The sequence below is a fragment of the Podarcis gaigeae genome, assembly GCF_964106915.1.
Source record: "Podarcis gaigeae genome assembly, chromosome: 6".
NCBI classification, from domain to species: Eukaryota; Metazoa; Chordata; class Lepidosauria; order Squamata; family Lacertidae; genus Podarcis; species Podarcis gaigeae.
In genome coordinates this window covers 2,432,458-2,460,262 of record NC_139682.1, presented here as the reverse complement: position 1 = coordinate 2,460,262, position 27,805 = coordinate 2,432,458, and the positions used below count along the sequence as shown (strand labels likewise).

Genomic DNA, 27,805 nt, shown 5'->3' with positions numbered 1-27,805 from the left:
TTCGGGTTTTGGCCAACGCAGAGGACACAAAACGGCATTAGGAATGAGGTCACCAGGGAGGAGGCTAAAGCTGATGGTTTGAGGGTCCAAAATGAGGTCTAGCATTAAATAGGTCTTTGGTTCCCAGTCCTGGGATTCTCCTTTTTTTTGTTTTTGAAGTAGAGGTTTTGGGAGGAAAAAGTTTCGTTTTGATTTTTTTTTTTTTTTGGGGGGGGTGAAAGTCCCTATTCTTCAGAACTCCCTGCCTATCAATACCTTGGCTGGTACTTTTTTCAACACCCACTAAAGCCATTTTTCGCTAGGCAAGCCTACTATGCATTTGCTTTTTCAAACTGCTGATTTTTGGCTTATATTTTTACAGGTTTTTTTAAAAAATGCATTGCTTTTAAAGCTATTGTTAATGGATATTGCACACCGTTCTATGTAAATGGTTAAGAGTTTTTTTTTCCCATTAAAGCAAAGTGTTATATCATTATTGCAAAATAAATAACAGAATATGACCCCGGCCCAGCCCACATTCCACATGTAAAACAATAGGATCCCATTCACAACCAGAGGTGCCACTGTATTAGATATTTGTTAAATGGTACAAGTCATAAAATGAATGGGTATTGGGGAAACATTGATAAGGGGGCAAGGTGAAATTAAGGGATGCAGTTAGTCTTAATGTAAAAGAGTTGTGAGAATCTGAGAATCAAAATGTAATTTAACGTATTTAAAATCTCAAGGGCATACGTTGCCTATTTACAGAAGGCTCATTTAATGGAACAGGATAAATCCTTATGAATGAAAGATTGGGGCGGGGGTAACAGGTATATGTCACGGATACTTTGACGGATGCTAAAGGTGTGGCCATTCGGTTCAAAAAGCATTTTTCTTATGTACTTCTAGCCGAGAGGTTGGTGCCACCTCTCGCCCCCCCCTTTAGTCTCAGTGCTGTCCCTTGCAGAACTCAGCAGGGGGCAAGATGGAGACCAGACTGTGTGGCCTCTGCCTGATATTGGCTCTCTGGCGCCACCTACTGCCCGACTCCCTGCCTCCTGCCCCAAGAGCTGCCAGCCATCCCTGCTTCGGCTTTTGTTCTGTTGTGCTTTGTGGTCCAGCTTTGGGAAACTCCCGATCTTTCTCCCCCAGCGCCAACGCCGTTCTTCACAGGCTGCCAGTACATCTGCACAAGGCCCTATCCGCCTCAACTCACCCCCAGCTACATGGATTTGCCTTTTGTGGTGAGTGGCTTCATCTTCTAGGAGGTTTGTTACAGGCTCAGAGGGGGTCTGTCTGAACGATGGATGCAGGGAGGGAGGGCTAGAATTAGGGCCGGGCGATATTTCAAGATTGTGATTGTTGTGTGTTGAGTCAAAGGATTTTATATCTGTATTATTATTGTCTGTATTGCATTAGGGTAAAGTAACTGCCTTTTGGTTCCAGAGGGTACAGCTACTATTGGTTCATTTAAGCTGCTGTATTTGGATCCTCTGTCTTATTGGTTTCCTCCAAAAGGCAGGACTGTGATTGCCTGATATTGTTCCCTTCAAAATTTATCCTTTCTAGCTAGTTCCCTGTCCCTATAAATGTAGCTCTCCCCTCCTCAGGCCCCAGTCTTGTTTGCTTTAATAGAGGGCCACATTCCTGAGCTACTGTGGGCCTGAGATCTTCAAGCTGGCCAAGGCATTGCCTGTTCCAGCGAAGCTAAGTGAGACATCTCTCAAAGATATTCTTGCCTGCCTAACAAGCCATTTGGCGCCTACTGAGACCAAGATGGCCTGGCGGATGGAGTTTCATAAGAGGCAGCAGCGTGCTGGGGAGTCTGTATCTGCATTTCTAGCTGAACTGCGGAAGCTCGCTCAGCACTGCGACTTCCAAGATCTGGAAGAGACTCTCCTGGATCGGTTTATCTGTGGTCTGAGCAGCAAGAAAGCCAGAAGACGCATCGTGGCTAAAGAAGAGGTTACCCTTGCTTCAGCCTTGAAGGAGGCCACCGCCACGGAGAATTATGAAAGAGAGGAGCTTGATGCCAGTCGCACGGCCCCTAAGCCACAGATAGAAGTTGCGCATGCCATGGACGAGCTAGAGGCTACTTTGAGCCAGAGCCCAGTCCGTGGGGTCGAGTCAGTGCGTCAGGCCTGCACAGTGCACAAAGATCACCGAGGCAGGTGCCCTGATTGTGGCGGAAACCATGAGCGGAAGAGTTGTCGCTTCCGGGATGCTATGTGCCGGACGTGCGGAAAGACAGGTCACATCGCCAGGGTCTGTAGACCGGCAGCGTTGGGAGCGACAGGAGCACCTAGACTGGAGCATCACAGACCGCCCACAGCAAATCATGTTCTACAGGACTGCCACTACGTAATGGAGATCAACGGGAGGGTCGTGCAGTTTCCAGCGCAAGGCAAGGCACACGTCAAGGTGAAGATTGAGGGTCAGCTGTGCGACATGGAGGTGGACTCCGGGTCTGGATTCACTATCGTGTCGGACCAGACCGCGAGGGCATTCTTCCCCAGGGGTAAGTTGCCCCCTCTGGAGCCCTTCCCGGCAACTTTGCAGTCATACTCAGCGGGCCGCATCCATGTCATGGGAATGTGTGCCGTGAGAGTACAGTTCCGGGACAAACAGGCGGTACTCAAACTGGTGATTGCGAAGGGCAGTCGCCCCAGTCTCCTGGGCACTGACTGGTTCCCCGCCCTGGGACTGAGTATATCAGGGCTTAATTCAATCCAAATCTGCCCTGAGATGAGCGAGGCATTATGCAAAGAATTTGCTGGTCTCTTTAATGGAAAACTGGGTTGTTATAAAGGGCCCCCAGTTGACTTCGAATTGGACCCTGGGGTGGCCCCAATCCGACTCAAACCAAGGCGAGTGCCATTTGCACTGCAACCCAAGATCGAAGCAGAGCTGGATAAATTGGTCAAGCAGGGAGTTCTCTCACCCGTGGACTCCGCTAAGTGGGAGACTCCAGTCGTCACGCCCCTTAAAGCAAATGGGGAAGTCAGGATCTGTGCTGATTACAAATGTACTATCAATAAGGCACTCAGGGAAAACTCATACCCCATTCCAGTCGTATCACATCTGTTGGCTAAACTGGCTGGGGGCAAGGTGTTCGCCAAAATTGACCTGGCACAAGCTTACCAACAGCTGCCAGTAACCCCACAATCAGCGGAAGCACAGACTATTGTCACACATAAAGGGGCGTTCAGAGTTAACAGATTGCAATTTGGAGTTTGTGTGGCCCCAGGGATTTTTCAAGGACTCATGGAACGCCTGTTAAGAGGTCTGCCGGGGGTCTTGCCATTTTTTGATGACGTTTTGATTGCTGGAAAAGACCCACAGGAACTGGTTGCGCGTGTCCGTGCAGTGTTGCTCATGTTCAAGGAGGTGGGGTTGCAACTAAAAAAGGAAAAATGCAGTTTTGGGGTGCCAACTGTGGATTTCTTGGGGTTTAAAATTGATGCATCAGGCATACACCCCACAGATGCTAAGGTTAAGGCCATCATCGAGGCACCACGACCACAGAACAAGACGGAGTTGCAGTCATTCCTGGGACTTATTAACTTTTATCATTCGTTATTACCCCAGAAAGCTTCGGTAGCTGAACCATTACATAGACTGTTGCAGAAAAAGAATGTGTGGCGATGGGGGCAGGGGCAGCAGAAGGCTTTTGACTCCTTGCGAGGAATGCTGAGTAGCAGGAGCGTCCTTGCTCATTATGATGAGTCGAAGCCTCTGGTCCTGGCATGTGATGCCTCTCAATACGGCCTGGGGCCGGTGCTGAGTCATAGGGAATCAGATGGGTGGGAAAAGCCCATCTCTTTCTATTCCCGTACGTTGTCGGCCATGGAGCGCAACTATGCTCAAATTGACAAAGAGGCGCTTGCAATTGTGGCAGGAATAAAAAAGTTCCATGATTATGTGTACGGTCGCCATTTCTCCATTGAAACGGACCACAAACCACTGTTAGGGTTGTTCAACCCAAACAAACAAACGCCACAAATTCTCTCCCCCAGAATGTTGCGTTGGTCTATATTCCTGAACGGGTTCCAGTACACCTTGACCCATGTGCCGGGGAAACGGTTGTGCCACGCTGATGCGCTGAGTCGATTGCCCCTTCCTGGCGGGAGCAATGAGGATCCTGCTCCAGCGGAGCACATAATGATGCTGAAAACACTTCCGGGGGCTCCTGTAACGGCTACTGATATAGCTGAGAAAATGAGGAAAGATGCTGTTCTCTCCCGTGTGCTCACTTGGGTGGGGAGGGGGTGGCCTGGTGGTCCACATGAAGACAAATTCAGGCCTTATGCGACAAGGCAGCACGAGTTATCCATGCATAAGGGTTGTCTCCTGTGGGGAGATAGGGTGATCATCCCAGCACCACTGAGAAACAGGGTTCTTGAGACGCTTCACATGGGACACCTGGGAATGGTCATGATGAAGTCGCTAACCCGATGTTATGTGTGGTGGCCTGGAATGGACCAGAACATAGAACAATGCGTATGAACATGCAAGGCATGGCAAGAGGTGCGGCCAGAAGTGGCCAGAGCACCAGTTCACTGGTGGGAGCAGTCCAGATCTCCCTGGAGCCGACTGCACTTAGATTTTGCTGGGCCATTCCAGGGGAAGGCCTTTTTGGTTATCGTCGATGCATATTCCAAATGGTTAGAAGTGGCAATGGTCCCTAGCATGGCATCAGCTGCCGTAATCAAGGTGTTGAGGCAGCTGTTTGCAACCCACGGGTTACCTGAGACCATTGTATCAGATAATGGGGCAGCTTTTGTATCCCAAGAATTCAGGGCATTCTTGGCTGATAACTTCATAAGAGGGGTCACATCTGCACCCTTTCACCCATTCTCCAATGGGCAGGCGGAGCGCATGGTAAGAACAGCCAAAGAATCCATTGCACGCTTAATGGAGGGTAACTGGTCAGCTCGCATCGCACGAATGTTATTTTTGCAGCATGCGACGCCGTGTACTGCGACGGGCAAGTCGCCAGCTGAGCTGCTCTTGGGTAGAAGACTGGTAACGGTGCTGGATTATGTCCACCCTGATAAAATGCCAAACCATAATTCAAGAGCAACCCTCCAGGCTGAGACTGACACAACAAGGTATCTCGCCCCTGAAGATCTGGTCTGGGTGAGGAACTATTCACGAGGTTCGCGGTGGGTGGCTGGTGTGGTCACCCGGACTAGAGGACCTGTGTCCTATTATGTGACCTTGGAAAATGGGCAAGTTTGGAAGAGACATATAGATCAGCTGAGGCGCCGGGCGCTCAGCAGAGAGGAGTCTGATAATTCATCCCTGGCTAACGACGCAGAGCTGCAAGACCAGGTTGAAAATGGCCCAGAGGTGCAGTCACCAGGGGCCTCAGCTAATGAACCAGGGTCTGCTGGTCCTCAGGATGACGAGGTACAGGTAGGGGACCCTGAGATGTCTGGGACTCCTTCTGTTCCTGACGAAACCCCTATAGCAGCCCCCCTACCACAGGTGACACCCAATCCAGAACCGGCAACACCTGTTGTCAGGAGATCAAGTAGAAGTTGTAGGACCCCACAGTACCTGAGAGATTACGTCTGCTGTGCTCACTAGGGGGGGAGGGGTGTTGTGTATTGAGTCAAAGGATTTTATATCTGCATTATTATTGTCTGTATTTGCATTAGGGTAAAGTAACTGCCTTTTGGTTCCAGAGGGTACAGCTACTATTGGTTCATTTAAGCTGCTGTATTTGGATCCTCTGTCTTATTGGTTTCCTCCAAAAGGCAGGACTGTGATTGCCTGATATTGTTCCCTCCAAAATTTATCCTTTCTAGCTAGTTCCCTGTCCCTATAAATGTAGCTCTCCCCTCCTCAAGTCTCAGTCTTGTTTGCTTAATAAAGAAGTGTTACTAGAGAACTGTCTCCAGCATATTATGTCAAGAGAGCTGAAATCACAAACCCCACATCACAACAAGGAGCTCAGGCAGGAAAGCAGGACAGGGTTCAGGCAGGAACTAGCAACCAACAATGTTGCTCCCTGGGACTGGGGCTGGCCGGCTTTTATCTGCCCCGAGGCATAGGGCGGCCCCGATCCTCTGGTGACTCACCTCTCCTGGCCTGGAGCGAGCACTCCTCCTGCAGGAACTTAGTTCCCTCCGCCTCTCTGCCCTGAGCCTCTGCAGCTCAGGAGAGGCTGGAGGGTTACCGGACCCAGAGGCAACCTCAGCTTCCTCTGACATGGGGCTGAGAGCGGAGCACCTGCAGGCAATGGGTCCTCCATCACCTCAGGAGCCAGAGCAGGCTCAGCTGACGCCTGCACCTGAGGATCCAGCACAGGTGAGCACCCTCCAGGCTCAAGCCCCAGCCCCGGCTCAGCTGGTTCTGGAGGCGGGGAATCCTGTGCAGGCTGGGATCCCTCAGGTTCAGCCTCCAAGTCCGAATCCCAGGCCATCACAGCGACTGCAGTTGGGTCCCACTGAATTTACCCCCTCTTGTTCTCCCTGCAGCCTGAATTGTCCTGCGGAGGAGCTGTGGTTCCGTGGCCCACCTATCCCATCTACTACCCGCCAGCCACCCTCATCCCTGATGGAAACATCTGTTATTTTTTTAACGAAGCTGACATGGGCAACATCTTTTCAACTTTGCTGGCAAGAGGATTGTTCAACCTTGAGGTCACCATGGTGAGTTTTGCACAATGAGGGCCCTTTCCCTGGGCAATTGACAACAAGCTGGAGGCAGTGATTGCCAATTTTTTTTGGGGGGGGCCCTGCCCCCTTGATTCCATAAGCTCACCCCCAGTGCCCCCTAACCTTACCCTATTAAAAAGCATCATTCAGAGCAGTGGTTTGCACAACCTGCCAAGGAAGAGAATAACACAATAAAATCCAAACCAGTAACAATTAATTGCACATTTATCCACAATCCAATTTATTTGTTCGTTTGGCTTAATTAATGCAGCCGAGGTGATCAACTTGATCCAGGGCTACCAGCTTTTCAAAGTCTAGAAGTCATTGACACCTCCAGTGCTCTTTTGCCCCTTTGCCTCTTAGTCCCCCCCCAAACCCTAATGCCCCCCAAGTTGCTCCACCACCTTTAGGAAGCAGTGAATCAGAGGGTCAACATCAGAAATATTCTTGCTGCCCCCGCTCAGTGAAATATGAAGCCTGTGCAAAGATGGCAGCTTGATCTGATTCAGCTGAAGCCCTGGGATTCAGAGCTTTAGGGGCCAGTTTGTTCATCTGGGCCATTAATATTCTGCTTCATACTGCTTAAAGTAAGGATAGTAGGAAAGGCTATATTGATTAATATATTGATTCTTCCTTCCCCTCAATATAGCAGGAAGTTACTTTGCAGATTTGTTTGAATCTCTTTAGCTAAGTGAAATATACTTGGGAGTCAAGAGTGGATTTCATGCTCTTTATTCAGCTCATAGTTGTGAGGAGGAATGGAATGAATGTCTGCTTTATATACATTATTTACACAATGGGCCCCACGTGATTGGCTAATTTCGGGATTCTCCTGTAGGCCAATCAGGTTGCAGATTCACTTCCACCTGGAGCTGGATTGGGTGGCTCCTGTGGACCAATCAGACTGCTGCATTCTGAATCCTATTGTTCTAGGACTAATCAGACTGCTGCATTTTGGGTCCTATTCAGCTCAGTACATAACATTAAGTAATCCAATTTGTCTTGCCCTGAGGGATTATTCCTGGTGTCACACTGCTTCAGATACACTGAAACAGAAGTCACCAGACCCTTATATATAGTGGGAGGGTGGGGTGGAGTTTTTATCAGGAGGGCAGTGGGAGATGGGGGATTGACTCAATGGGTATGGTAAACCTGTTGATGACTGTTAACAACTGCAATTAGTCCTACAGGAAAAAGCAAGGGATAGTATGCAGGTGACCCCACCCTCCCACTATATATAAGGGTCTGGTGACTTCTGTTTCAGTGTATCTGAAGAAGTGTGCATGCACGTGAAAGCTTATTCCCCCAAAAAACTTAGTTGGTCTCTAAGGTGCTACTGTAGAATTTTTAAATTTATTTTGAAGATGTTTACTCACATTTCAGTTCACGATGTGATCCCTGAAAGGCAGGCTTTAGCTAGTACAGTCATACCTCGGGTTGAAATAGCTTTTGGATAAGTATTTTTGGGTTGTGCGCTGCGGCGACCCAGAAATAACGGAGCGCGCTACTTCCGGGTTTCGCCGCTCGCGCATGCGCAGACTGTCAAAATGACATCATGCGCATGTGCAGAAGCGGCGAACCGCGACCCACGTGCGCGCAGATGCACAGACGCAGGTTGCGTTCGCTTTGGATGCGAATGGGGCTCCAGAACGGATCCTGTTTGCATCCAGAGGTACCACTGTAGTTACATAACAATCTGTGAGTTCGTCTCACATGTAGATTGAGCTCATGTGCTGCTGGCTGAGAGCCAGCAGACAGAAAAATTACATTAAGAGAGCAAAATGGCCGCAGGAGAGCAGGTGAATGTGTGTGAGAGAGAAAGCTTAAGATGGCTGCGTGACTCGGCTCTTTTATGGAGTCAGCCAGGGCTGTGCCCATCTCCCAGGTCACATGCAGAGGGAGGACGCTCCAGACCAGTGGAACAGGAAGTTTGACTGGCTGGGGTAACATCCCCCTGTCTGTGTCCACTCTAGGGATTGTGTAATTTGACTGCTCCAATGGATTACATCCCACACAAACACTCTCCGCTTTTCACATCTGGATCTCAAAGCAGATGTTATTTTTTTTTTAATGGGGGAATATACAGAAAGGAACAACTACAATTAAAAACCTCCATTTTAAAAACCCCACAACAATTAGCCACGATCCCCTTAGAGCAGTAGTACACTTGCCATTGATAACGTTAAAAATGTCTTATTAAAATGTGGCACCAGGGGGTGCTGCAGAGCAGAGAGCCACCGACAATGGGAAACTGCCATTAAGCGTTCTAAACGTTATTGAAAAATAACGTTCTGTAAGATCAATGTAGATCCAGCCCCTGTCATGAATATAAGGGTAGTATCCGGTGCTATTTGCCACAGGACACCCGTTTCTTTTTCTCCTCTCTGTGGCTTCACACAATCTCAATCCTCAGTTTAAGTATCCAGGGAGACATCCTTTCAGACAGCGTGTCTCCTCCCCCCCCCCAATTTTTTTTATTGATTTTCCAAATTTATAACAAACATAAACAAAAAAGAAAAAAAGATATAAAAAACCAAACAAACCTACAAACATTCATCCTAACTCTTATACTCCCACTTTTATTACCATTGTTAGTTAACGTCCTCAAATCCCTCTAGCTGATTTTCCATATATTTCATTGTAGCAGTTTTCCAATACTAATTTCCAATAAGATTAACTTAATCAATTAATATATTTCTTTCTTATCATATTCACTTCTATCCATAGTGTCATACAATTTAAAACATTTAACTCCCAAGCCAATTTGGTACTCACAGATATTACTACTTATATTATCTTAGAATATTTACTAAATAATCTTTAAACTTCTTTTAATTTAAGAAATCTCCTGGTTGACTCTTTGAACAGAACTCAGCATGGGGAGCGGGGGGGGGGGGGGGGACCATGGCAGAACATTATAATCAAGATGTATTTTCTTTCCACAGTCGACTGTGACCACCACTTCAATAATGAGCCAAATCTCTGAGGTAGGTGATCCTCCTTGGCTATGAGATGTTCTTTGGGTGTGTCAGGGGATGGGGAGATTTTCAGAGATTTGTTCATGGGCTGGCAGGGTGGCGAAATGGCTTCTTGGCTCCCCTGCGTGTGAGCGACGGACACAGCATTTTGGCAGCGATACCGACCACTTTGGAAACACCCCTCAACAAGTTCAGGACGACGATACCCTTTTCCTCTTCCCAGGAGAAGCTCTGGAAACCAGCCTTGCAAGTTTGCAGCTCGGTTCAGCTGAAGCTGCGCGGTGGGAGCCGATTGGCTAGTGCCTGTGTTGTCGCCAGCACATCTCTCCGCTCTGTCTATGGAGCAGTTTTGCAGCTGTTTTCAGGGGCTTCAATGGGGACAGGAAGGACTGCCAGCTGAATCAGGATTTGCTGGTCTTTCACACAAAGTGTGAAGCCAGCTGAAAGTGAAGAATCCTCTGGGCTGGCTTTTTCAAAAGCATTTTATTGTTTTCCCACGTAAGAGAAACACAATTTAAAATACAATAAACAGCAGCAGCTTATAGCTGGAATCGCTGCTTAGAACAAGCTTATGATGTGTATTGAAATCTCTCTGATAAGTCTCTCCAGATGTTTCTGTGGGTCTGGGGAGGTTGTCTCGGTTGATTGTCCCATCTCATATGGGGAGATATTGCCTCTGGCCTCCCTGAACTGGCAGGTCAGTTTCTCGACCAGAGCAACAGGGCCACCCCTGAGCAGGCCACGAATCTTATCGACAGGCCTGCTGCAGAAAACCAATGCTTAGCAATTTCTAAACAAAAAAGCCAGCATCTCCTGGTGAGATAAGTTGATTTCATAGAATTATAGAACGATTGAGCTGGAAGGGACACCCAGGGTCATTGTATATTATTGAAATTGTATATTATGTCCTACATCTTGCACCCATTTAATCAGTACTGATTTTCCTTCTTCATCTTTGGTCTCCCATTCCAAAAGGATATTATATGCCTTTTAAAAATAATTTTGTGTTTTCTTCTATCACTTTATCAAATTAGAGCAAATTATATAGCCAAGGTAGCCACCAACTGTAAAGGAGATGAATTTATTTGACCCTATCTACATCAAGCTATATTCTATCTTTATCACCAAACTCCGAATATAATTGCACATTGTATTAATTAATATTATTTTTAATATATTAGTGGTCATGTGATAATTTTAGCTTACAAATTTTATTGTTTACTGTCTAAATTTGTATAGTAAGGTACTTTTATAGCTCTGTTTAGAGTAGGTACAGTAATGTTTTGATAATATTAATGTTTTAAGTATCAATTCAGTATATTTTCATTTAATTGTTGAATGATTCTGTGTACATTGCGGCAGCCTTTGATAGCTCCTTAAATACCAAACTGGTCTTCCCTAACACCTTACATTAAAAATCTGACAGTACCAAACCATCGAAGGTTATTCACCAAAGCCAGACTAAACGTCTTTCCTTCTGCAGTGTTGGATGGCAGGTTGAGAGGAGTTCCCTACCAGGACAGACTTTGCTCGTGTGCCCAAGACATCGATTCTATAAAAACATATTTTGCTGTACTGTGCGAATTACGAGCAAGCCGGGGCTGAACTGATATTACCCTTGCTGGTACCTTTCCTGGGAAAATCAGAGGCTCGCTATGTCAGGTTCCTATTGGAAGACCGGACAAACGCTAGAACATTAACAGTGGCAAAGTTTTTATCGGTGGTTGCAAGAACCAATGATCCCTATATTCTGAACAAAATGCTTGTTTAATCTGGAGGTAGACTGTCTGAATTGCTTTGTAACGATTTGTTGGGTCTCTGGACCGTAATAAAGATTGATTGATTGATTGATAACTTCCACCCCACTGGTGACGTGCGCCAGAGCCAGGATAGATGATCCTGAGAGACCACATCTACCCTCTTTTCCGACAGATTGATTGTCCAGCGGATCTTCCTGCTTTTCTGAAGATCTCATGCAGAAGCATCTCCATCCAGTTTACTGCTAATTATGCCTATCTTGATGCTGAGCTGCGTCTCGATATTGGCTATTTGCAGTCAGAGTTTGTTGGCCTCCTTCAAGTTCAAGTGGTAAGTAAAAACACCGGGCAAGTGACTCTTCAGGAGCCCCAAATCAGGGGTGGACTTTTCTGAAAACCTCAATGAAGAATTTATCTACACCTATTTCCCTCCCCCATTCTTGTTTTGCTCCTTGGTCTCAACAAGAAGTGTGTCTCCCCCGATCTCCCCACCCTGCTGTACTGAAAAGATGAACTATTAGGCACACGTGCTTTCTAGGCTCCTAAAAGCAACCAGCACGCAGCTATAAATGAAAGGCAATAAACTGGTGAAAGACGAGCCACTCCTCTGTGCAACCTGAGCTTAGCATTTAATTTTGCACATACTTATTTCAGTTTAAAAGAAACATGCAGCGTCTGTGTGCAAGTGGTCGTTTGATACAAGACTCCATCTGATGTGAGCAAAGCTGGACGGAGTCTAAATCTCTTAAAAAACGGATTGCTCTCAATCTCACCTGGTCCTCGGTTCGACTTTGATGCCCTTTGCTTTCCAATTTTAGAAAGTGAGAATAATTGTGCGTCTGGCCATTGACTGCCAAAGACGACTGCTGCTGTTGTCGGTGGGTGAGATAAGGTAATGCATGCAAGGATCCATCCCCTGGTTTGGATTAGGTCCCTTGGGACCGTGGATGGAGGCCCTAGTGGGCAGCTGTGGTGGGCTTGGGGCAGAGAGCATTGTTTGTGGGCACCCTTGACACTTCTTCCTCCCTGCACACAACTCACACTCTGGAAGGTCCCCAGATGAGTAGGTGTTGAAGAGGCCTGTCTCAATGAAATATACTCGGAGTCGAGAGTGGATTTCATGCTTTTTATTCAGCTCATAGGGGTGAGGAGGAATGGAAGTTCCCCCAGAATGTCTGCTTTATATACATTATTTACACAATGGGCCCCACATGATTGGCTAATTCCGGGATTCTCCTCTAGGCCAATCAGGTCGCGAATTCCCTTCACCTGGAGCTGGATTGGGTGGCTCCTGTGGACCAATCAGACTGCTGCATTCTGGATCCTATTGTTCTAGGACCTATAAGACTGCTGCTTTTTGAATCCAACTCAGTACATAACACTCAGAAAGCAGGGATGCAGGACTCAGGCTGTGAATGCAAGGAAGGAAAGAGGCCCTATAGATTGGAAGTTGCAAAGAGACCTGGGCCTGGTTTGGGATTGAAAGTTGGGGAATGGATGGGGAGGGGATGGGTGGCTCTGCCCTCGCATCACAGCGGCTCATTCCTCTCTCCCCAGCGACCTCCAGATTACAGCTGCTTGCAGCGGGAAACCTTGCACGATTTCTGTAAGTATCGGGTGATTTAATGGGGGCAGCGGGGCTCATGGATGGAGCTGACCTCACTCAGCCCTTCCCCCCCCTCCAGCTTTTAGTCGGGCGAAATCAACATATCATGGGTTTTTGCCCAGGCCGTTGCAGGGCATATCGACCGCACAGATTTTAAACCGATTGACACATCTCTTCCTCTCTCTAGGGAATCATGGGCCCTGTGGTTTTGAGGGCGGCAGGGACCTCTAGCAGAGACCCCCCAGCCTTGCCACCCAACTACAATTCCCATGATTCCTTGAGGGAAAGCCATGACAGAGTGGAACTGGTGCTGAAACGATGCTGGTTGCAATGCAGAGAATACGCTCCCGCCTTGCATCTTGCGGTTTCTGGGCTCGATGGTTCTCCCCCTGCTATCTGGTCTTCCTTGGGGTCTTCGCGCCTCTAAAATTACTAGCATTTGCCCAAGCCCCCAACTCTTGATCTGTGCCATTCAGGGCTCTGTCCAATATACCTGAAGGAGCGTCTCTACCCCCATTGTTCTGCCCGGATGCTGAGGTCCAGCTCCGAGGGCCTTCTGGTGGGTTCCCTCACTGTGGAGGCAAAGCTACAGGGAACCAGGCAGAGGGCCTTCTCGGTGGTGGCGCCCGCCCTGTGGAATGCCCTCCCATCAGATGTCAAAGAGATAAACAACTACCTGACATTTAGAAGACATCTGAAGGCAGCCCTCTTTAGGGAAGTTTTAATGTGTGACATTTTAATGTGTTTTTAATCTTTGTTGGAAGCCGCCCAGGGAGGCTGGGGAAACCCAGACAGATGGGCGGGGTACAAATAATAAATTATTATTATTTGCAGGGAGGTGGGACCGATTCGGATGGTCCTCCCCTGCCACTTAATGGATCCAAATGGTTTCCAGAGAGTGGTAGGGGATGCTTTATCCCATGTTGATGGCCTTTCAGCCGATTCCCTGGTGGCCCGCTGGAATGTGGAGTCAACCAGGGCTATTGATTGTTTGGCTCCGAAGCGCCCTCTCCGATTGCATGGAGCCCGGAGAGCCCCATGGTTTTCCACGGATCTGAGGGCAATGAAACAATTGTTGAGACGGCTAGAGCGCCGGTGGTGGATAACTCATTCCGAATCTGACCGGACACAGGTTAGAGCTCAACGTCGAGCCTACCAAGTGGCGATAGCGACGGCGAAGAAGACTTTCTTCACCGCCTCTATTGCATCTGCAGAAAACAGCAGCAGGAGACTTTTTCAGGTGGTTCACAATTTAGCGGAACCACCTGCAACATCAGGGCCCAGTATGGGCCACATGTTCTCCTGCAATGATTTTGCAAAGTTTTTTGCAGATAAAATCGCTCAGATTCGGGAAGAAGTAGACTCCACCGTGGGAGCAGGGCCGGGGCGGGAGAGTGCTAGAGTCCTGTCTAGTCAAGTTGTGTGGGATCAATTCCAATCTGTTACCTCCGAGGATGTGGACAGGCTGCTTGGACGAGTGAAGCCCACCACCTGTCTCCTGGATCCTTGCCCATCCTGGCTTATAAAAGCTAGCCGGGAAGGACTGGGCGATGGGCTTCGTGGGGTGGTGAATGCTTCCCTCCATGAGGGAGCCTTCCCCGACCCGCTGAAAGAGGCGGTTATTAAACCGCTTCTTAAAAAAACATCTTTAGATGCGGCCACGATGGCCAACTATCGCCCAGTCTCAAATCTTCCATTCTTGGGCAAGGTGATTGAACGAGCGGTGGCCGAACAACTCCAGGCACGCCTGGAAGAAGCGGACCATTTGGATCCCTTCCAGTCGGGATTCAGGCCTCATCATGGGACTGAAACTGCCTTGGTCGCACTGGTTGATGATCTCCGGTGGGCTAGGGACAAAGGTGAGAGCTGTTTCCTAGTTCTGCTGGATCTCTCAGCGGCGTTTGATACCATCGACCATAACATCCTTCTGGACCGTCTTGAGGGGCTGGGAGCTGGGGGCACTGTCATACAGTGGTTCCGCTCCTTCCTCCTGGGCCGTGTTCAGAAAGTGGTGTTGGGGGATGAGTGTTCAGACCCCTGGGCACTCACTTGTGGGGTGCCCCAGGGTTCTGTCCTCTCCCCCATGCTTTTCAACATTTACATGCAGTCACTGGGAGAGATCATCAGGAGGTTTGGGCTGGGTGTCCATCAGTATGCAGATGATACCCAGCTCTACCTCTCTTTTAAATCAGAACCAGTGAAGGTCCTGTGTGAGTGTCTGGAAGCGGTTGGAGGATGGATGGCAGCTAACAGATTGAGGTTGAATCCTGACAAGACAGAAGTACTGATTTTGGGGGACAGGAGGCGGGCAGGTGTGGAGGATTCCCTGGTCCTGAATGGGGTAACTGTGCCCCTGAAGGACCAGGTGCGCAGCCTGGGAGTCAATGTGGACTCACAGCTGTCCATGGAGGCACAGGTCAAATCTGTATCCAGGGCAGCTGTTTACCAGCTCCATCTGGTACGTAGGCTGAGACCCTATCTGCCTGCAGACTGTCTCGCCAGAGTGGTGCATGCTCTGGTTATCTCCCGCTTGGACTACTGCAATGCGCTCTACGTGGGGCTACCTTTGAAGGTGACCCGGAAACTACAACTAATCCAGAATGCGGCAGCTAGACTGGTGACTGGGAGCGGCCGCCGAGACCATATAACACCTGTCTTGAAAGACCTACATTGGCTCCCAGTACGTTTTCGAGCACAATTCAAAGTGTTGGTGCTGACCTTTAAAGCCCTAAACGGCCTCGGTCCAGTATATCTGAAGGAGCGTCTCCTCCCCCATCGTTCTGCCCGGACACTGAGGTCCAGCTCCGAGGGCCTTCTGGCGGTTCCCTCACTGCGAGAGGCCAAGTTACAGGGAACCAGGCAGAGGGCCTTCTCGGTAGTGGCGCCCGCCCTGTGGAACGCCCTCCCATCAGATGTCAAAGCGATAAACATCTACCTGACATTCAGAAGACATCTGAAGGCAGCCCTGTTCAGGGAAGTTTTTAATATGTGACATTTCAGTGTATCTTTTATCTTTGTTGGAAGCCGCCCAGAGTGGCTGGGGAAACCCAACCAAATGGGCGGTGTACAAATAATAAATTATTATTATTATTATTATTATTATTATTATTATTATTATTATTATCCAACACACCCTGGTAGAAGTGCTACTTACCTACCTTTTCCCCAGTCTCCTTCCAGTTGCTTTGAAAGGGACCCCCAAAGGCATCTAGTCCACCCCTTTGGCCCAAGGGCTGGTGGTCTCCCACTCCTCCTCCTGCTCCACTCCCTTTCTTCCCTCTACGGAAAGAAAGTGCAAATGCAGTTAAGGTGCGATGCCTCAGAAGGTGGCCAATTCTCCTTCGTTTGGAGGCTGCATGGCCATGGAGTCTTTAAACGTGGTTCCTGCACTGCAGCGGCTTGGACTACATGACCCTCGGGGACCCCTTCGAAGTCCACAATTCCATGATTCCCATCTGCCTCTCTCTTGACGCATGGAGGGTTTTCTTTTCGCAGGGCTCCATGATAGAGGAGCTGTTTCCAATAAGGACACACTGCCAGAACTTATTCAACGGTGAGTGTTGCTCAGGGGCGCGTTTGGCTGAGACGGCTGGTGAGATTTGCACCGGCTCAAGCATCTCCTTCTGACTTTGCTGCAGCGAAATCTAGGGGATGGTCGGTTTAAAGGTTCCAGCATTCAGGGACCCTTGACATGAATGTCAGTGGCCCCCCAATCCTCACTTGCCCCCCAATGGAAAACCTTATGAGACTGGCAACTTCCGTGTGGGTAAAAAAAGAAATAAAAAGTGTGGCAGAAAAAAATAATAACTCAAATATTATGTGTTGCCAAAGGCTTGGAGGACTCTAAAAAACCTAAGCTGCTTGTTGGGACTTTATCTGCATCAAATGAAGGCCGGACTCCCTCTCTGCAGTATATAGTGGAGTTTGGGTTTCCTAATGGTCTTAAGCTCTCTACCAACCTAACAATAAGTCTTTCCCAGATATACCATTGTTACGGCTAAAATCTGGGTGCGGGGCTACTCTGCCACCCAGCTCGTCGGACTAAGTGTCCGCGGGTCCCTGCGGAAGAAAATGAGCTCAGCCGGGCACAGGAGCAAACAGAAGATCCAAGTTTATTGTGCAACAGGTTCAAGACGAGATTGAACCTCGAGAAAGGGGTGACATGAACTTTTGAAACTCCCTCCATGTCCCAGAATACAGTGCAAAATACATCCGAGTTACATCATGAATACATTAAGGAGAGGTTGGGTTACACCGGATTAACATATGGAGGAGGGAGGGGGGAATATGCAGAGCTGGAGATATGCGCAGATAAGCGCTTCCTGAGTGCCGGTGATGGGAAGACAATGGTCCATGTATGCATAGTCTGTCACCTGGCATTGCCCGGAGGAAAGGCTTGGCAGAGTGATTTGACAGGATTAGGGTCTTGACACCTTGCTTGAGGGATTATGGAGGACAGGGGAGGGGTGATGGAGTCCTAGAGAAATTGAGCAAATTGGCACGTTGATTTTCTATGGATTTTATAGATTTTAGTCCCTTTTGACATTGACAATTGGGAATAAATGGATATATTGTAGCGAAGAAGAAGGTGAAGAAGACGTGCCCCCCCTTCCGTAACACCATGTTGCTTTTTTATGCCCTTCTATTATTTTTGATGCCTTGATTTCTTTAATTTACTTCACCCACCTTCCTCATCCCTTTGGTGGTGCAGGAAAAACATCTTACTCTGTAACTTAAAGAAAACAAGAGATAATTGTGGACTTTAGGAAATGTAAATGGAATATTCAGCCACTTATTAATGAGGGGAAGTGCGTGGAACAGGTCTCGGTGTTTCGATTTCTGGGAATGGAGTTGAGAGATGACCTAACCTGGGGGGGAAACAGCAAAGACCTGATGAAGAGAGCACAGCAGAGGTTATATTTTCTGAGAATCCTCCAAAAAAACAATCCATCAAAGGACCTGTTGATGGCATTTTACCATTGCACTGTGGAGAGTGCATTAACTTATGGTCTCTGTGTGTGTTTTGGGAGCGGCACAGCCAGGGAGAAAACAATGCTGTCCAGGGTTGTAAAGACTGCGGAGAGAAGAATTGGGTGCACTCTTCCCACCTTGGATCAAATCTACGCTTCCAGGTGCCATAAGAAAGCTGCAGAGAAAGCGCAGGATAGTGCACACCCCAGAAATGATCTCTTTCAGCTTCTGCCTTCTGGAATAACGTACAGGGTTATAAAGACTAGGACCAGCCGCCTGGAAAACAGTTTCTACACAAATGCAATTCTGGTTCTAAACACAGCATAAGGAGTCTCTATAGTATATTGTGTTTTAAGATGGGGTTTCAGAGTTTTTAGGGGTTTTTGAATGTCTTATGTAGTTTGTCAATTTCATTGTTCTGTATGGGACAATGACAATAAAGATATTGTATTGTATTGTATCGTACGTGCTCCAAGGCAAAAATGCCAGAGGTATCAGTCTTTGGCTCTTGTGATGTGGGCACAGCCATAACTGCATGATAATTTTTTTATTCCCCGTCTTCTCCTGCAGAGAAGCTGAAAGACGGAATGTCCTGGCCTTCCCCCCAAAACTGTGCCTGTTCCTCCTGCGGTGACGTCATCATTGTCCCGGTGAGAAGAGAGACTTTAAATTGTATGCCAGTGTTGGGTGGGAGAGCATGCGGGACATAAGAAATGGGGGAATTGGGAAATAATGCAGGGGGGGCACAGTGTCCCATAATCCCTCTTCTGTATTCGTAAAAACTTGATCATTTAGTGTGGCAGCAGCTACCCTTTGGAACTCCCTGCCTCTTGATGTTGAGCTTGGAAAGGCTTGTGTGAATTTTATTCTGTTCTGGTATTTTAACTCCAGCTCTGGAGGCAGATCAGAGCCATTCTGGCTAGTAGCCATGAAAACGGGGGGAGTCTGGGTGAGGAAGGTCTACCTTTTGGCTATAGCTTGACTACCACCAAGGATCTCTTTAAGTGCCCCTGTCAGGCTCCCTCTCCAACCCATCCTGCTTTCCACTTCCCATAGTAAAGTTTCATTTATGACCCTTCTGCTGTGTCCCGAGGGACGCGGGTGGTGCTGTGGGTTAAACCACAGAGCCTAGGGCTTGCCAATCAGAAGGTCGGCGATTCGAATCCCCGCAATGACGGGGTGAGCTCCCATTGCTCAGTCCCAGCTCCTACCAACCTAGCAGTTCGAAAGCACTTCAAAGTGCAAGTAGATAAATAGGTACTGCTCCGGCGGGAAGGTCAACGGCGTTTCCGTGCGCTCCTCTGGTTTGCCACATGACCTGGAAGCTGTACGCCGGCTCCCTCGGCCAATAAAGCGAGATGAGCGCCGCAACCCTAGAGTCGGCCACAACTTGACCTAATGGTCAGGGATCCCGTTACCTTTACCTTTACTGTGTCCTGAAAGGGTCCCAGTTGGCCAGGATTTCTTCCATTGCCACCTTCCCCCCCCATACCCCCGTTCATTCCAAAAGGGCCTGTGCAGGAGAACTTCCCAAAGGAATTGTGCCCCGAGTTTATTATTTCATAAAAGTTATACATCCTCTTTGATTGGGAAAGAGAGGCCTTGCAAAAAAGAGAAAAGAAAATGTGTACAAGGAATGTGTAACAATGCAAGAAATATAATTGTACAAGGGAAATGTATAGGGAAAGTTTAATTACTGGAACAGATTAAAAGTCCTGCCAGCTTTCTAAGCACCTGGATGGGCTTGTCTAAAGAAGAATGTTTTTAGCAGGTGCCACAAAGTGAACTGCAAAGGTGCCACTTTGATGTCCATAGGCAGGGAGTTCCAAAGTGTGGATGCTGCCACACTAAATGATGGAGTTCTTACAAAGGCGACACGGGTGTTAACGTAATGCAGGGGCCCCAATTCCCCTTCCCCCGAGTGCATGTGTCCACTGTTTGGGTTTTCTGCCTCAGGTGCCAGAATTTACAGGGGCCTGAGTTGAAGAGGGTGGAATCCAGTGGCAAAATAGGAGGTTTATCATCCTCACCCAATCTCTTCTGGCCTTTTTTTCCTTTAAAAAACAGAAATTTGCCATGTGGTGCTGCAACCTGAACTACTTGCCCTGAGAACCTCGGGTGGCTGGAGAAGACCCTTCGACGGAAGCCAGAGGGGTCCCTTTGCTTCGCTCAGAAGGGGAAAAGGAGGGGAAACCCGGGTGGTTGATTTCTCTATGTTCTCTGTAGTGGGATGGGGTCAATCATGCACAGGGGTGTATCTTCAATTGTGCGCATCTTTAGATCTTGCAATCAGGGCTTTTTTCAGCTGGAACTCAGTTGGTGCCATTCTAAGAGAACAAGGGAGGCGTTTGTGGTGAGTTCTGGCACCTATTTTTCTAGGATAATAGCAGCGCTTATTCTGCTTAAGGGCAGTTTTCAGGGGTGATTTTAAGGGCTAAAGGGTGAGAAGAAAGTTGTTTCATTAAAGAATCTTTGGACTGCATTCCTGAGTTGTGGCATCTGATATTTATTTCTTTATTTAATTGCTTTGTCAAATTTATGCACCATTTGATTCTTAAAACAAACAAACAAAAAACAAACACACACACACCTCCAAGTGGTTTACGAAAAGGTGAAATGACAAAATCAGGAATGATCTGCGTTACTTTAAAACATGCAGAGAGTTAAAATGCTAAAACAGATTAAAACTTGCTAGCTCCTCACTGCTTGAGATATTCGCACCTAACCAAGCCTGTGCTTTGCACATAGGTGCATTGCTTACATGTTAGTTCGGGGGTCTCCAATCTTTGGGGGACACTGGTCCCATATGGAACTTGAAATGGGAAGTGCAATGGGCATCCGTCACAAAATGCCATGATGTGTGTGTGTGTGGCACAATGCAAAATGGAAGCCACAGCTAAAAGAGACAGGACCACAGTATGGTGCGGGGGAACCCCCAATCAATCGATGTGGAAAAGTTGCCTGTATGTGTTAGCAAAGTCACTTAAATAATGCAGATGGAGTCCAGAGAGAAATAAATCCACTTTACTGACTGGCCTGAACAAAAACAGTGTATGATGTGAGGGGAAAGAAACAGAGGCTTTGTATTTCTTGGCCCCTAGGCATTGGCTCCTATGGTGAGTTCTCAAACATTTCCTTCAAAAGTTCCTTGCCAAAGTTTCTCTCTTCCCCCAGCGTGGGAAAAGGACTACTAGTAAAAACAAACAAACAAAAAAGGTTTACTTGCAAACTCTTCAAAGGTCAGATTCATGTCCTTCAGAAAGTTGCACAGGCAGTACAACTTTGCTTGGTTACAAAGTGGGGAAAGTTCCTAAATTGTTGGTATAAGAACTCAGGAGTGGCTGGTGATAGCCATGCGGTCTGAGCACCCAGCTCAAACGCTCCCTACCCTCCAGAGCAGGAGAAAAAAAAGCTTGCCCCATCCTATTTGGGATGGCCCATGGCACCATTGGCCCCTTGCAGAACACACCCACAAAACCCCCACAGATCGGGAGGGGCCCAGGCCATGGCTGTGGGCTGAGTTCCCAGAGGGCGCCATGTTGGCGGAGGCTGGTTTAGACGACTACAGTTCTCCGACTGACTCAGTTTAGTGTCAGTTCCCCGCAGGCTCCTCTTCCCTTTGATGCCAACTTAGCAGACGGCACATTAGAAGAACTCCTTTTGCTGAGAGACTAAAAGCGCGGAGGACGCTTTGATGTCAGAGGAATTATGATCAAAGCTCCCGCCGGTGCCACAATGCAGCTGGCTCTGCAAGCGAGGAGGAAACAAAGAGGCCGCTAAGTGCACTCTGGTTATATTCAGATCGGGAGTGAGGAACTGATGAATGGAGGAGACCCCACAGAGACGCAAGGCCTGGCACTCGCTTTGATTGTCGCCCGGGGACTCGAAACCCAAAGCGCTTTACGGAAGAGGCTGGTCCGTGAGGGTGGAGCACGGCCTGACCAACCCCAGTTTTTCCTAGGGGTGTGAAGGCCTGGAGGAAGGATAATAAAAAATTGGGGGGGGGGGGAGAAACCACCCCAATTCCACCCCGTTTTCCTCCTTGTTTGTTTCTGAAGATTTGGAGAAATAACAGAAAAGTGAGGAGGGGGTGACCTCATTTTTCAGATATTTTTTTCTCTCCAAAAATTGCACATTTCCGATTTTCTCTCAGCCAGCCCCGACTTTGCTGACTTCTGACTTAGAAGCAGCCTAGCCCAGGGGGTGGCACTGCCAGAGAACTTCCTCTGGGTCTCTGGGTCCTTGGCCTCAGGTTTTGCCCTTGCAGAACTCATCAGTCAGGAGGATGGGGGTAAAAATGGAGAGAGATAGAGTTTGTGTGTGTGTGTGTGTGTGTGTGTGTGTGTGTGTGTGTGTGCAGCAGCAGCAGCAGCAATTTTATTATTTATACCCTGCCCATCTGGCTGGGTTTCCCCAGCTACTCTGGGCGGCTCCCAACAGAATATTAAAGGTATAGGTAAAGGGACCCCTGACCGTTAGGTCCAGTCGCAAACGACTCTGGGGTTGCAGCGCTCATCTTGCTTTACTGGCCAAGGGAGCTGGAGTTTGTCCACAGACAGCTTCTGGGTCATGTGGCCAGCAGGACTAAGCCGCTTCTGGCAAACCAGAGCAGCGCATGGAAACGCCGTTTACCTTCCTGCTGGAATGGTACCTATTTATCTACTTGCACTTTGACGTGCTTTCGAACTGCTAGGTAGGCAGGAGCAGGGACCAAGCAACGGGAGCTCACCCCATCGTGGGGATTCGAACCGCCGACCTTCTGATCTGCAAGTATTAGGCTCCGTGGTTTAACCCACAGTGCCACCCACGTCCCAATGTGAGTAAACTTCTTCAAAATAAATTTTAAAATTCTCCAGCAGCACCTTAGAGACCAACTAAGTTTGTTCTGGGAATAAGCTTTCATGTGCAAGCACACTTCTTCAGATACACTGAAACAAAAGCCACCAGACCCTTATATATAGTGGGAGGGTGGGGTCACCTGCATACTATCCCTTGCCTTTTTCTGTTGGACTAATTGCAGTCGTTAACAGTCGTCAACAGGTTTACCATACCCATTGAGTCAATCACCCATCTCCTACTTTGTTTAGTCGTGTCCGCCTCTTCGTAACCCCCTGGACCAGAGCACGCCAGGCACTCCTGTCTTCCACTGCCTCCCGCAGTTCGGTCAAACTCATGCTGGTATCTTCGAGAACACTGTCCCACCATCTTGTCCTCTGTCGCCCCCTTCTCCTTGTGCCTTCCATCTTTCCCAACATCAGGGTCTTTTCCAGGGAGTCTTCTCTTCTCATGAGGTGGCCAAAGTCTTGGAGCCTCAGCTTCAGGATCTGTCCTTCCAGTGAGCACTCAGGGCTGATTTCCTTCAGAATGGAGAGGCTGGATCTTCTTGCAGTCCATAGGACTCTCAAGAGTCTCCTCCAGCACCAGAATTCAAAAGCATCCATTCTTTGGTGATCAGCTTTCTTTATGGTCCAGCTCTCACTTCCATACATCACTACTGGGAAAACCATAACTTTTACTATACGGACCTTTGTTGGCAAGGTGATGTCTCTGGCAGGATGATACCTCACAGCAAATCAGGGAGCCCATGGTCCATCTAGTCAAGGGTCGACTCTGCTGGTGAGCAGCAGCTCTCTGTGGTCTCCAGTGAAAAGAGAGTCTGTTTCCCAGCTCTGCTTCCTGCAGTCTGGGACCACTGGTGTGCTAGGTCCTCCTCCCAAAAGGCTTTGCCATATAGAAAACCAGCTCCTTCATCTCTGCATTGGATGTGAAATTACTGTTAGGTCCTCTTCTCAGTGAGGCCAGTTTCATGTATACAAGGATGCAACCTGACTGCAAGACTGGTAAGAACCAGCTGAAGGGAAACTTACAGGCTCCATGTAAGGTTCAGGGAGGCTTCCAGCATGTACAGTAAAATAATGGGTTGAGAGATAGTGGGGTCAGATGAGAGATAGTGGGGTGAAAGCAGGTGGTCGGGCAGAGAATGAAAATGATTTACAGGTGGTACATGACCCCAGTCAAGCTTGCAAAAATTTATCATTTGCCCGATAATAAATGTTGGAAATGCAAAGAAAATGAAGGTACATTCTTTCACCTTTGGTGGATGTGCCCAAGGATTAAGGCTTTCTGGGAATTGATCTATAATGAAATGAAAAAGGTATTTAAATATACCTTCCTGAAGAAACCAGAGGCCTTTCTCCTGGGCATGGTCGGCCAATTGGTGTCAAAGAAGGATAGAACTTTCTTTATGTATGCCCCAACAGCAGCAAGAATACTCATTGCAAAGTACTGGAAGACACAGGATCTACCCACTCTGGAAGAATGGCAGATGAAGGTGATGGACTATATGGGATTGGCAGAAATGACTGGCAGAATCCGAGACCAGGGAGAAGAGTCGGCGGAAGAAGATTGGAAGAAATTTAAAGACTATCTACAGAAATATTGCAAAATTAATGAATGTTAGAATGATGTCGGATAGAAACTAAGTGGTTTCCAGCTGTAATGCTTTAAGAGAATATGGAAGGAAAAAAAAAGGTTTAGAAATAGGTTAAAATTTATTGATAAGGATTTGCTGAGCTAACAATTTGAATTGGAATACAAAAAAGGGAGGTATGAGGAGGTCTGGGAAATAGGTTAATGAAAAATAAGTAATGGAAAATTTATGTGTTTTTAATTATTTTTATTTTTGTATTTTTGTTATTTTTTCTTTTTGATTTTTATTGTATTATTATTGAAAACTTTATATATATATACATATACAAAGAGAATGAACAGCTAACATGGCATAGTTTTCGCCTTCGTGACATTTTCTGCTAAGGCAATTTCTTGCGCCAAGCTTGTTGAATGGTTTGTACTCTTGTGGCCTGTTTGTAGTTCTTTGAGCTGTATTGACCAGTCCAGCACAATGGGAGGCAGGGGGATAACCTCGTCTAGTGAGGTCTCACTCTGAACTCTCTTGCTCACTTCTTTTTTGGGAAATAACTGGTGATTTTGCTTTGCCTCCTTCGATGCTCTGTAGAGCTATGAGGCAAGGTTAGCATAACTCCCAGGTCCTTACAGTTCTTCCTGGTGAGGACCATAGTAGATCTAGAGCATGGAGTAATTGAATATCAGCAGTTCTCTGATGTCTCTCTGCTCCGGGGGGGGGGGGATGAGCTTGCCTTGGCAAATGCCAGAGTCCGGGTGCTAACACTTGGCGGGAATCACTAGCGAGGGCATGGATTTATAGTAGTTGCCACTGGAGCTTACTGATATCTCTGACAGACGATAAGATAATAGCTGATGCCAAATAGAAATTATTGAGCCAAACTTGCTTTCAGTTCCTCAGGTAATCAACCGGTTCTGGTTTCTAATTGCGACAGAGGTCTCGATGTCTTCGCATAGGGAGTGCTTTAGTCCCGTTTGCTAATAAGCCTCTTTGCAATATTTGTTATTGGTTGTCGAGCCTCTCTCAAAGTGAAGTTGTGAGCCTTGTGAAGCTTTACAAACTCATTAATAATGCCTCTCTTTCTGGGGGGGCTGGAAGAGAGCTCAGCTTTTCCTTTCCTGCAACCTCGCGGTGGAGGTTGTTAGTCCGATAAAATAGCAGGGTAGAGCATAGAACGCAGCTTTGAGAAGAGCTCTAATAAAGCATTAAAAGGTAGAACGGGGAGGCAGATAAACTGGTGCCAAGAAATAGATTAGGTGTGTAAATCTTGCCTTCAGTTAGGGAGTAGCCAGATTCACCATGTCTCCTCCATCTTGACCGGAACCGGAACCCTAACATGGCATATATTTTGCCTGTACTGCATAGTTTGTGTTCTGGGGGAAATGTTCTCACAGATTCTTTCAGCTCTGTCTGGTAATGCCATCCCAGATAAAGTCTGACCAACAGGGAATCTGGGTGTGAGTCTCTGTACTTGAAGCCTCAAGTAGACCTGAAGGAGCATCTCCGCCCCCATCGTTCTGCCCGGACACTGAGGCAGCTGCATGTCACAAGACAATGTTTACATTCCACAGTTCAGTTACTGTTGGGTTCTCACCGGAAAGGGAGACTGGATGTGACGTACACTGGTTTCCTGTTCCTTTGTTCTGTCGTTTCCTTGTTGAGTGAGTTGCTCTCTGCTCTCACAGAGGCAAGATGTACATTTGTGTGTTCTCGGTATAGCTGAGAAATAAAGTTTAGCAATGTAGCACTATACCTACTTATCCTTTCTTTGCAGACTACACTCTGCTGGGCTCAGGACAAGACGAGCCATATCAGCTCCAGATGGGCCGGAGCTGAATAAACTAACACTTGAAGCCTCAAGTATACCTGAAGGAGCATCTCCACCCCCATCGTTCTGCCCGGACACTGAGGTCCAGCTCCAAGGGCCTTCTGGTGGTTACCTCTGTCAGTGTTTGTAAAAAAAACAAGGGGGGGTTCTGACCTCCCTTTGTCACCTCAGCCTGGTCCTCGGACCCTTATCGGCATAAAAGAGTCCACAAGAAAAGTATCCTTGCGGAGTACTTTCTGCTTTTATTCTTAAAAGTCTTTCTGCAAAAGTGACTGACCAACTGTATACACATCAACACAACTAGCTTTCACTAACCAACCAACAACAATCGAACATTTCTCACTCTATATATACAACCCGGTGCAGGCCGCTGACTCATGCTGACCCAGCTTTTTAAGCATCAAAGAAACAGCGGCCAATTTTTAGCCGTGACAAGCTCGCTGCGAGATGCCAAGTTATAGGGAACCAGGCAGAGGGCCTTCTTGGTAGTGGCGCCCGCCCTCTGGAACACCCTCCCACCAGATGTCAAGGAAATAAACAACTATCTGACTTTTAGAAGACATCTTCTAAAACATGTTTAGGGAAGTTTTTAATGTTTGATGCTTTAGCGTGTTTTTAATATTCTGTTACGGAACGTGGGTGGTGCTGTGGCTTAGGGCTTGCTGATGAGAAGGTCAGCGGTTGGAATCCCTGAGACGGCGTGAGCTCCCGTTGTTTGGTCCCAACTCGTCAAAGTGCAAGTAGATAAATAGGTACTGCTCTGGTAGGAAGGTAAACGGCGTTTCCGTGCGCAGTTCTGGTTCGCCAGAAGCGGCTTAGTCCTGCTGGCCACATGTGGACAAACTCCGGCTCCCTCGGCCAGTAAAGCAAGATGAGCGCTGCAACCCCAGAGTCATTTGCGACTGGACCTAACGGTCAGGGGTCCCTTTACCTATACCTTTAATATTCTGTTGGGAGCCGCCCAGAGTAGCTGGGGAAACCCAGCCAGATGGGCAGGGTATAAGTAATAAAATTGCTGCTGCTGCTGCTGCTGCTGCACACACACACACACACAAACTCTATCTCTCTCCATTTTTACCTCCATCCTCAAGCCTGATGAGTTCTGCAAGGGCAAAACCTGAGGCCAAGGACCCAGAGACCCAGAGGAAGTTCTCTGGCAGTGCCACCCCCTGGGCTAGGCTGCTTCTAAGTCAGAAGTCAGCAAAGTCGGGGCTGGCTGAGAGAAAATCGGAAATGTGCAATTTTTGGAGAGAAAAAAATATCTGAAAAATGAGGTCACCCCCTCCTCACTTTTCTGTTATTTCTCCAAATCTTCAGAAACAAACAAGGAGGAAAACGGGGTGGAATTGGGGTGGTTTCTCCCCCCCCCCCCAATTTTTTATTATCCTTCCTCCAGGCCTTCACACCCCTAGGAAAAACTGGGGTTGGTCAGGCCGTGCTCCACCCTCACGGACCAGCCTCTTCCGTAAAGCGCTTTGGGTTTCGAGTCCCCGGGCGACAATCAAAGCGAGTGCCAGGCCTTGCGTCTCTGTGGGGTCTCCTCCATTCATCAGTTCCTCACTCCCGATCTGAATATAACCAGAGTGCACTTAGC

At 47.8% G+C, this 27,805-nt stretch overlaps 1 protein-coding gene and 1 long non-coding RNA gene across 2 annotated transcripts in view; both read left to right on the top strand.

The window, feature by feature from the left end:
* The window catches only part of LOC310847702 (uncharacterized protein), a gene marked incomplete at its 3' end in the record, with an annotated part of 39,465 nt that extends 29,440 nt beyond the window's left edge, over window positions 1-10,025 (top strand). Inside the window, exons 8-11 of the mRNA XM_083745766.1 lie at window positions 1,135-1,226; window positions 6,468-6,641; window positions 9,593-9,634; window positions 9,849-10,025. Of these exons, the coding sequence (XP_083601892.1) occupies window positions 1,135-1,226; window positions 6,468-6,641; window positions 9,593-9,634; window positions 9,849-10,025 (485 nt within the window). The remainder of the gene's footprint in view (window positions 1-1,134; window positions 1,227-6,467; window positions 6,642-9,592; window positions 9,635-9,848) is intronic.
* Window positions 10,026-16,483: 6,458 nt separating this feature from the next.
* LOC310847266 lies at window positions 16,484-20,428 on the top strand. Its single transcript, XR_014565743.1, has 3 exons — window positions 16,484-16,541; window positions 18,530-18,609; window positions 20,027-20,428. It is a non-coding gene; the product is annotated as an uncharacterized lncRNA (long non-coding RNA).
* The last annotated feature ends 7,377 nt before the right edge of the window (window positions 20,429-27,805 follow it).